The sequence below is a fragment of the Symphalangus syndactylus genome, chromosome 17 (genome assembly GCF_028878055.3).
Source record: "Symphalangus syndactylus isolate Jambi chromosome 17, NHGRI_mSymSyn1-v2.1_pri, whole genome shotgun sequence".
In the NCBI taxonomy this organism is placed as follows: domain Eukaryota; kingdom Metazoa; phylum Chordata; class Mammalia; order Primates; family Hylobatidae; genus Symphalangus; species Symphalangus syndactylus.
Window position 1 is genome coordinate 35,061,331 of NC_072439.2, and position 10,147 is coordinate 35,071,477.

The 10,147-nt window shown below is 51.9% G+C and overlaps 1 protein-coding gene across 3 annotated transcripts; it reads left to right on the forward strand.

Annotated features, from left to right (window-relative positions):
- Positions 1–315: 315 nt before the first annotated feature.
- NFE2 (nuclear factor, erythroid 2) lies at positions 316–9,224 on the forward strand. 3 transcript variants are annotated; one of them, XM_055251106.2, is made up of 3 exons: positions 316–530; positions 5,993–6,162; positions 7,954–9,224. In XM_055251106.2, the coding sequence occupies exons 2-3, from the start codon at positions 6,049–6,051 to the stop codon at positions 8,959–8,961; spliced, it is 1,122 nt and encodes a 373-aa protein (XP_055107081.2). In that variant the 5' UTR covers positions 316–530; positions 5,993–6,048; the 3' UTR covers positions 8,962–9,224. The 3 variants fall into 3 exon arrangements, with proteins under 3 accessions (XP_055107081.2, XP_063478367.1, XP_055107082.2); XM_063622297.1 differs by lacking the exon at positions 316–530 and adding an exon at positions 5,535–5,749; XM_055251107.2 differs by lacking the exons at positions 316–530; positions 5,993–6,162 and adding an exon at positions 6,718–6,806.
- The last annotated feature ends 923 nt before the right edge of the window (positions 9,225–10,147 follow it).

Here is a 10,147-nt window from a genome sequence, read left to right on the forward strand (position 1 = left end):
AGCCGTGGGGACACAAGGCGACGACAACCTGTATAAAGTTTAAAGGTCACATTCGAGTGGACCATCAAGTTGGAATTCATCAAACGCATGGGAGAAACGCAGACCTGGCTGGACTCCTGGGCTGAAAAGGAGGGCTGGGAGAGGCTTGGAGCCATGTGTGCCCCCGCGGGCCAGGAGCAAGGTGGGGGCGGGGTGTGGGCAGAAACCACATCGGGCTCAAGTTTCCTCTCTTGGCCGAAAGGGGCAGGAGGAGAGGAGAGCCACGGGGAAAGGGGAGGGTTGGAGGAAGGACTGAGAACTCAGGCCGAGGGCTTCAGACGCTGGTGCGCCTGCTTGGGGCTCCTGTGCTCCGCTCAGCCTGAGCTTCCACGCTCAGCGCTCAGCAATGGCCCGGGGGCGGGGCGCGGTCCTCGCAGATTCTCAAAGGTAGCCGGAATCCTCTTCCAGCAGTGTCAGCTCAGGCTCAGCCTCCCCAGAGACAACACCGGGAGCCTCATCTCTCTCCTCACCCTGCTGTGACTCCACCACAGGTGCCTGAAAGGCAGGGTGTGTGGGGGGGCGGATTCCAGTGGGATCCGAGGGGCAGGCTGGGGGGTGAAGGAGGTGAGGGGGGAAAATAACCAACTTTCGGTATCCTAGGAGACCTCAGACTTTCTAGATTGCCCCTGGTTTAGGAATCTGACATATTTGGGAACTCCTCTAGGACGAGACCTAAGTGGTTTCTTGGGTGCTCTGGGATCCTTGGGGTGGAGGCTTTGAATAGGGACCAGAGAGTGGTCTCCGGAGGCAAGGCACCGCTGAGGGGCTGGGGAGTAGCCAGGAGGAATCCTTCAACTGGTGGGCTACCCTGGGGGAACCAATAGACTACCCTTTCCCCAACTCCATTCCATTACTCTGCCCTGTCTAGGCAGCTGAGAAGGTTTAGGGAAAGCTGAGGAATTGGAAACAGTGGGTATCTGAACCTCTGAGAAGTGTTGCAAGGTGGGGGGGTTGGATGGGAGCTTGCCTCTGGGTTCTCGCCTCCTTTGCCCTTTCTCTTCTCTGTGCCCAGGGGCAGTAGAGATCAACTGGACCTGGAGGGAGAAGGAAGACATCCCAATCCCAGCATAGTTGCTTCTAACTGGAACTCTTGGCTGCTTGGGAAATAGGGGCTTGGGAAGCAGTGGAAGAGAAGAGAGGAGGTATCAGAACTGCTGGGGCTGGGATGCCCTAGACATCAGTACCAAAGGACTGGAGTTTGGGGTCCAGGGATGAAGTGACAGCATAGCAGAAACTCATCCCCCTCTTCTTTGTTCTCACACATTTGTTTGAGTCGTGCATGTCCCTAGGGCACTGAGCTCACTATACTCAAATCTCTCTCTCTCCTTTTTTTCCCCTTCATTCTGTCTCATCTCTGTGTGTCTCTCTCTCTTTGGGAATTCTTCCTAATCTTTCTAAATAGGTTGCTTACCGGTTAACCAATACCCCAAGTTTTACACATCCCTCCTCATCCTTTCACTGTACCTATTGACACCTGGAGAGGTGAGGTGGTCAAATAAGCCTCAGAAAAGGGATCCTGAGGCAAGCCCCCTCTCATCGTTCCCCCTTGTTAAGGAAGTTAAGAGCCCTGGGGCAGCAGCTAAGGCCAAATGTATTCCTCCCTCCATCATCCCTCTCCAAATGGTCCTCACTCTGTATTCCTAATCATGAAGCTCCACATCATTCTGTGAGTACTTAGGGATTATGATAAAAATCTTTCTGGGTAGGACCACCAGGATAAGAGTAAGGAGGATGGACTTTAGTCCCTGGTGACAACCCCATTTCTACCTAATCCATAATGTTGGGGAGTAAGAGAAGGAACAGACAACCCAGTGGGAGTAAGATGGTGTGTGACCTCAAAATGCAAAAGCTAAACTGTAAAGTGGGAGCTTCTTATTGTAAAAGAAAGGGAACACAGGGAAGCCCACTTCACTTTCCCAGTATCTCCTCAGTTTCTATACCCTCTGTGGTGTTCTATTTGATCCAATTCTATCTCCCTGATCTATCCCACTGCCTGCCGGCTCTGCTGTCCTCTGAAAGGTAGGCTCTGGAGACCCAGAGGGACCCTATGCCTGGTGTATAGAACACCACCCATCCTTGAGCGTCTAGGGAAAAGCATCCTGCTCCACCTGCCACCTGGTACAAACTTGCTACTGCACCCAAGAGCTGGTTGGAATGGATCCAGAGGTTCTCCTCAACTCTCTCTCCCCCAAACTCCTGCCTCCCCTTCTCCCCTTCTTTTTTTTTTGAGACAGAGTCTTACTCTGTTGCCCAGGCTGGAGTGTAGTGGCATGATCTCAGCTCACCGCAACCTCTACCTCCCGGGTTCAAGCAATTCTCATGCCTCAACCTCCTGAGTAGCTGGGATTACAGGTGTGTGCCACCGGACCTGGATAATTTTTGTATTTTTAGTAGAGATGGGGTTTTGCCATGTTGGCCAGGCTAGTCTCAAATTCCTGACCTCAGGTGATCCACCCACCTCGGCCTCCCAAAGTGCTGGGATTACAGGTGTGAGCCACCACACCTAGCCACTGAGACTTTTAAAATGCTGATTCCTGGGTTTATGAATTCAATTCAGTAGATTTGAAGTGGCTTTTAGGAATCTGTTTTTACATGTAGCCCAGGTGAATGTGGCACACAACCAAGTTTGTGACTCCCTGAGCTAGATGCAACCTACGGCCTTTAACAGCAATTAGGTTCCTAGTCCTGTCTCCATTTAATGGAAGGGACTGAATGAGAAGCAGTTTGCCCAAGGTCATGTATATTTTTTTTTTTTTTTTTTTTTATGTGGAGTTTCACTCTTGTTGCCCAGGCTGGAGTGCAATAGCATGATCTTGGCTCACCAGAACCTCCGCCTCCCGGGTTCAAGCGATTCTCCCGCCTCATCCTCCCAAGTAGCTGGGATTACAGGCATGCGCCACCATGCCCAGCTAATTTTGTATTTGTAGTAGAGACAAGGTTTCTCCATGTTGGTCAGGCTGGTCTTGAACTCCCGACCTCAGGTAATCCTCCCACCTTGGCCTCCCAAAGTTCTGGGATTACAGGCGTGAGCCACCGTGCCTGGCAAGGTCATGCATCTTAAGTGCCAGAGAACCTAGGTCTCCTGCCTCCTAGGGCAGGATCTTTGTACTGCACCTTAGAGTCAGATCCAAGAAAATAAAAGGAGAGATAAATGGGGGGGTTGGGGTGAGTAAAGAACTATGAAGCAAGAGTCATTTTCTCTGCCCCCTAAACCCCTTCTCCATTCACTTTGCCTTTGGGCAATTTCCGCCAGAACCTGGGTGGAGGAGGGTGGGGTTCCGGTGTTGAAATGGCATCCTGGACAGACATAAACACCCCACCCACTCTGCCCACTGGCAGAGTTGCCTACACCAACTCACATCTCTGGGAATGGCAGTAAAACAAGGGGATGGAGGCAAGGACTAGGGGAGATACTCTTTCAAAAGGATCATTTGTAGTTCCTTTTAATTTTGTGGTAAGTCGAAGAGAAGATTCCGTATTAAATTGCTGTGGTGGGCCATCCTTGTGGTGAGTGGTCTAAGGTCATGCAATTTGAGGTCATACAATCCTATCCTCTGTCCTTCTTTTTCTTTTCTTTTCTTTTTGAGACAGAGTCTCACTCTGTCGCCCAGGTTGGAGTGCAGTGGTGCGATCTTAGCTCACTGCAACCTCCGTCTCCTGGGTTCAAGCAATTCTCCCTGCCTCAGCCTCCTGAGTAGCTGGGATTACAGGGGCCCACCACCATGCCTGGCTAATATTTGTATTTTTAGTAGAGATGGGGGTTTCACCATGATGGCCAGGCTGGTTTTGAACTCCTGACCTCAGGTGATCCACCTGTCTCAGCCTCCCAAAGTGCTAGGATTACAGGTGTGAGCCACTACACCTGGCCTTTTTTTTTTTTTTTTTTTTTGAGACAGGGTCTTGCTCTGTCACCCAGGCTCGAGTGCGGTGGCACAGTCATGGCTCACTGCAGCCTTGACCTTTCAGGTTCAAGTGATCCTCCCACCTCAGCCTCCTGAGTAGCTGGGACCACGGATGTGTGCCACTATGCCTAGCTAATTTCTGCATTTTTAGTGGAGATGGGTTTTCACCATGTTTCTCAGGCTGATCTCAAACTCCTGGGCTCAAGCGATCCTCCCACCTTGGCCTCCCAAAGTGCTTCCCCTCTCCCATGTTTCCCTCGTCCTAGCCTGCTTCCCTTTACTAATATGGCACGGTATGTCTGTGTGCATGCGCATACACACAATGTCTGACCGTGGAGATCAGGAAGACCTTGCCAAATCTACTTGGAATCTCTGGCTGACAGCAAGGAAAACAGATGCAAGGAAGGTGGGTGTCAGGGAATAGGGAGGTAGCATGAGGAGACGGACTGACACAGAAGAAGATAAAGGCATGGGTGAGGGTTTGCTGAGAATTCTAAGCTATCCAAGCAGAAAGGGACCTCCAAGGTCAATTTGTCCAGCTCCCTGGTTTTACAAATGAGGAAACAGGGGACCAGAGAAGTGAGATGGCTTGCCCAACATTACATGCTGCTTTGTGGCAGAGCTGCAACTAGAACCCAGGTCAAAAGAAAAGGGACTGGAGGGCAGTGTGTATTCAAGGCTCTAAAGAGACATTGCCGAGAAGGAGAAAGAGAGACTGACACTCCACAGAAAGAACTGATGAATGTAGACTTCCAATAGAGGTTTGGAGTATGAAGATACAGGGGCAGGAGGGGAAGGTGCCTAGAAGACATTATAGTCAAGTACAGTCAGGTTCTAGACCTCATCCTGCTATTATTTATCAGCTTCAGTCTCAGTTTCTGATGTACCTTTACAATCTTTGTGAAAACCAGTCCTTTTTTTTTTTTTTTTTTTTTTTTTTTTGAGACATAGTCTAACTCTGTCACCCAGGCTGGAGTGCAATGGCGCGATCTCGGCTCACTGCAGCCTTCACCTCCTGGGTTCAAGTGATTCTCCTGCCTCAGCTTCCCGAGTAGCTGGGACTACAGACATGTGCCACCCCACCATCCCCAGCTAATTTTTGTATTTTTAGTAGAGACAGGGTTTCCATGTTGGCCAGGCTGGTCTCGAACTCGTGACCTCAGGTGATCCACCTGCCTTGGCCTCCCAAAGTGCTGGAATTACAGGCCTGAGCCACCGCGCCCGGTGAAAACCAATCTTATAAACTAAGCTTGCAACACCAGCACAGTTCTTAACAAGTGCTTACTAAGTCTTTACTAAGGTTGTTAAATTACCTCAGAAGAGGAAAGACTTCTGGTTGTATGGGTTAAGGTATGGCCCAAATGACCCTGTGAGGACACAGGACAGAGGTCCAGTGTCTCCAGAGCCCATTCCTTCTGTGCCTCTGCCGCCTGCAGCTGATAAACCTCTTATCTGGCCCAGGCAGGGGAGCCCAGGGCCAGGATAGGAGAGGGCAGAGCTGCTATCAGCCACCAGGCCTGGGCCATATCTTGGAGAGGGGGAGGGGCTGTCTGCTTGCCTCTTTCCACAACATGCTCTTGGGGATCCTCAAGCATATACTGTCATCATCTTGGAAAGAAAAGGCTGAGAACGTACAACTGAGGACAGAGGAGGAAAGCAGGGTGACCCCTGATGTTGCCCTAGAAAATGGAAAACAAAACACAGCAAAACAGAAAAACAGAAGATCTGACTCTGCCTTTAGCCAGGAAAACAGTTTGGGGGAGTAAAAAGTAGTAGGGAAAAGAGTGGGCATTTTGCCTGGAAAAAAGGTAAAGACCTCCTGTGCTACCAAGGGAACTGACTGTGGCCATAGTTGGCGAGGTGGAGATCACACCACAGGAAAAGACTTTCCATCTTAAGGGATTGGTTGATGAATCCAGCATGAGTGAGGATGGGGAGGAGGCGGTTTCTCCTTCGCTCAGGGGAAGCTGGAGGGAGCCCCTCCAATGAGGTAGTGCAAACTTGCTGACCCTAGCAGGTGTAGCTCTAACACCTCTTTTCCTTTGACACAGGTTTCTAGAGCCATCTGGGCTTTCCGGGAACCTGGACCAGACTCTGGCCCAGTAGGATGTCCCCCTGTCCTCCCCAGCAGAGCAGGAACAGGGTGATACAGCTGTCTACTTCAGAGCTAGGAGAGATGGAATTGACTTGGCAGGAGATCATGTCCATCACTGAGCTGCAGGTGAGTAGGGGGGGACAGGGCAGGGGAGGCGGTGTGTCGGGGAAGAAAGAAGCAGGGAGTTGGCCTGGACTGAGGCAGAGCGGGGGAGCAAGCAGGGCTCAGGGCTGGTAATGCTCCAGGCCCTGGGAAAGGAAGGGCTGGGAAAGATCTGGATAGAAGACACTGAAGAACGTTGAGGAGGAGGAGTGGAGGAGCAGTGGCGGGGAGGGAATGATCTGATTGGGAGTGCAGGCTCTCTCAGCAGCCACTTGACTCACATATCTCTCTGCCCCACCTCCTGCTCTCCCTCCCTTGGTCACCTTCTTCTCTTCTGACCTGCCTCTCTGATCCTGCCATCTTCTTCCCTCATTACCTCCGCCTGCCCTTGGCAACTGGGCCCGTTTACCCCAGGTAGCAGAGCAGTAGTTCAGGGGCCTCAGGAAGGGGAGTCGGACTATGCCAGGGTCCTCTCCTCCTGCTACTTGGACAAAGGGGTGTCTGTTGGCTTAACAATGATGCCTTTGTCCCCAGCTGGGCTGGAGCAGGGTGGCTCCCCGATGTGGGTTGGGGGCCTTGTTTCTAGCATGTTCTCTACTCCTCGCTGCACCTGGGCAGGGACAGAGGGACTGAAGAGGAGAAGGCAGAGCTTGTGCTGGCTCCCCAAGGTGCTTCTTAACCCCCAGCACCCCCCCTTTTACTGCCCTGCTACCATGCTTAGCACCCTCAGGATCTGCCCTAGGCCCTCTTCCCACACAGCAGCTCCCTCTGCTGGGCATCCGGGGCATGGCCGGGATCTGAACTTGACCCTTTGACCCTAGATAACTGCAGCAGGAAAGGGTTCTGAGGGGTCATCTTGGATAAAAAGGCTTTGACTTCCTGAAGGAAATAAAGCAACATGAGCCATTTCTTTTTTTTTTTTTTTTTTTTTTTGAGATGGTGTCTCGCTCTGGCACCCCAGGCTGGAGTGCAGTGGCTCAATCTTGGTTCACTGCAAGCTCTGCCTCTGGGGTTCACATCATTCTCCTGCCTCAGCCTCCCAAGTAGCTGGGACTACAGGCGCTTGCCACCACCCCAGCTAATTTTTTATATTTTTAATAGACACGGGGTTTCACCGTGTTAGCCAGGATGTTCTCGATCTGATCTCGTGATCCGCCCACCTTGGCCTCCCAAAGTGCTGGGATTACAGGCCTGAGCCACCATGCCTGGCCGAACATGAGCCATTTCAACCCAGTAAGAGCTTCTCCAAGGAGAGTTCATAATTGTTCCAATGTTAGGCAGTCTTTTCTGCAGTCCAACCTCAGTGACTTCCATTCTTGCTAAAGCTGCATTTTTCGTTTTTTCTTTTTTTGAGAGGGAGTCTTTCTCTGTCGCCCAGGCTGGATAGTGGCACTATCTTGGCTCACTTCAACCTCCGCCTCCGGGGTTCAAGCAGTTCTCCTGCCTCAGCCTCCCAAGTAGCTGGGATTACAGGCGTTCATCACCATGCCTGGCTAATTTTTGTATTTTTAGCAGAGATGGGGTTTCACCATGTTGTCCAGGCTGGTCTCAAACTCCTGACCTCAGGTGATCTGCCGCCTTGGCCTCCCATAGTGTTGGGATTGTAGGTGTGAGACACTGCTCCTGGCTTTAAGCTGCATTTTTCTTGCAACAACTGTATCATAACTTTGCAGGAAGCTTCCAGTGATTTGTGGCAACTTTGTTTCCTTGTTACTACCTCACTGGGTCTTTCAGAAGAATCCAGCTTGGTCCTGAGAGAGTGTTGGTTTCTCTTCCTTAGTCTATCTCCAAATCTCTTTGTGTCTTTCCTTGCAGGGTCTAAATGCTCCAAGTGAGCCATCGTTTGAGCCCCAAGCCCCAGCTCCATACCTTGGACCTCCACCACCCACAACTTACTGCCCCTGCTCAATCCACCCAGATGCTGGCTTCCCACTTCCTCCACCACCTTATGAGCTCCTAGCATCCACATCCCATGTCCCAGATCCCCCATACTCCTATGGCAACATGGCCATACCAGTCTCCAAGCCACTGAGCCTCTCAGGTCTGCTCAGTGAGCCGCTCCAAGACCCCTTAGCCCTCCTGGACATTGGGCTGCCAGCGGGGCCACCTAAGCCCCAAGAAGACCCAGAATCCGACTCAGGATTATCCCTCAACTATAGCGATGCTGAATCTCTCGAGCTGGAGGGGACAGAGGCTGGTCGGCGGCGCAGCGAGTATGTAGAGATGTACCCAGTGGAGTACCCCTACTCACTCATGCCCAACTCCTTGGCCCACTCCAACTATACCTTGCCAGCTGCTGAGACTCCCTTGGCCTTAGAGCCCTCCTCAGGCCCTGTGCGGGCTAAGCCCGCTGCACGGGGGGAGGCAGGGAGTCGGGATGAACGTCGGGCCTTGGCCATGAAGATTCCTTTTCCTACGGACAAGATTGTCAACTTGCCGGTAGATGACTTTAATGAGCTATTGGCGAGGTACCCGCTGACAGAGAGCCAGCTGGCGCTAGTCCGGGACATCCGACGACGGGGCAAAAACAAGGTGGCAGCCCAGAACTGCCGCAAGAGGAAGCTGGAAACCATTGTGCAGCTGGAGCGGGAGCTGCAGCGGCTGAGCAATGAACGGGAGCGGCTTCTCAGGGCCCGCGGGGAGGCAGACCGGACCCTGGAGGTCATGCGCCAACAGCTGACAGAGCTGTACCGTGACATTTTCCAGCACCTTCGGGATGAATCTGGCAACAGCTATTCTCCTGAAGAGTACGCGCTGCAACAGGCTGCCGATGGGACCATCTTCCTGGTGTCCCGGGGGACCAAGATGGAGGCCACAGACTGAGCTGGCCCAGAGGGGTGGAACTGGTGATGAGATTTCCTTCATTCCCTTCTGATAAAGGTACTCCCCAACCCTGAGACCCAGAAGAAGCTGAGTTCTCTAGACCAGAAGAGGGTGACAATGGCAACAGGTGTTTGGAAGTTCCAAGGTGTGTTCAAAGAGGCTTGCCTTGAGGGAGGGCTGGAATCTGTCTTCCCTGACTCAGCTCCTCAGGTCTTCAGCCTCCACCACGTCTAAGCTTTGGTCTATAAAGTGCGCTACAGAAATGGCCTTTCACTGTGTCTTCCTTCTTGAGGGAGGGTGGAAGCTGAGATAACTATCTGTTTGAATCTTACAAAGTTCATTTCATTCTCCCCAGAGCTCTGTATGAGAGGTACCATAAAATTTGGGCTTGAGGCCGACCATGGTGGCTCACACCTGTAATTCCAGCACTTTGGGAGGCCGAGGTGGGCGGATCACAAGGTCAGGAGTTCGAGACCAGCCTGGCCAAAATGGTGAAACCCCATCTCTACTAAAAGTACAAAAATTAGCTGGGCGCAGTGGTGCACGCCTGTAATCCCAGCTCCTCAGGAGGCTGAGGCGGGAGAATCACTGGAATCCGGGAGGCAGAGGTTGCAGTGAGCCGAGATTGTGCCATTGCACTCTAGCCTGGGTGACAGAGCAAGACTCCATCTACAAAAATAAATAAATAAATAAATAGGCCGGGCGCGGTGGCTCACGCTTGTAATCCCAGCACTTTGGGAGGCCGAGGCGGGTGGATCACGAGGTCAGGAGATCGAGACCAAGGTGAAACCCTGTCTCTACTAAAAATACAAAAAAATTAGCCGGGCGTGGTGGCGGGCGCCTGTAGTTCCAGCTACTCGGAGAGGCTGAGGCAGGAGAATGGCGTGAATCCGGGAGGCGGAGCTTGCAGTGAGCCGAGATTGCGCCACTGCACTCCAGCCTGGGCGACAGAGCAAGACTCCTTCTCAAAAAAATAAATAAATAAATAAATAAATAATAAATTTGGGCTTGAGCAGTATGGGGATCTACCACCTTCACCTCCTTTTCAGAGTGAGGGGCCATGGATTATCTGAAGAACCCCACACTCCCTGGTGGTGCCCTATCTGTACAGCTTGGAGAGCTGCCCAAACTAGCTAGACACCCTGTGCAAATGTTCCTGTTTACGTCTCTTTTCTCTCAATTCTTC

Coding starts and splice junctions, on each gene's coding strand:
- NFE2 (XM_055251106.2), top strand. CDS start 6,049: ATGTCCCCCTGTCCTCCCCAGCAGAGCAGGAACAGGGTGATACAGCTG. Junction 6,163..7,953: donor TGTCCATCACTGAGCTGCAG/GTGAGTAGGGGG, acceptor CTTTCCTTGCAG/GGTCTAAATGCTCCAAGTGA.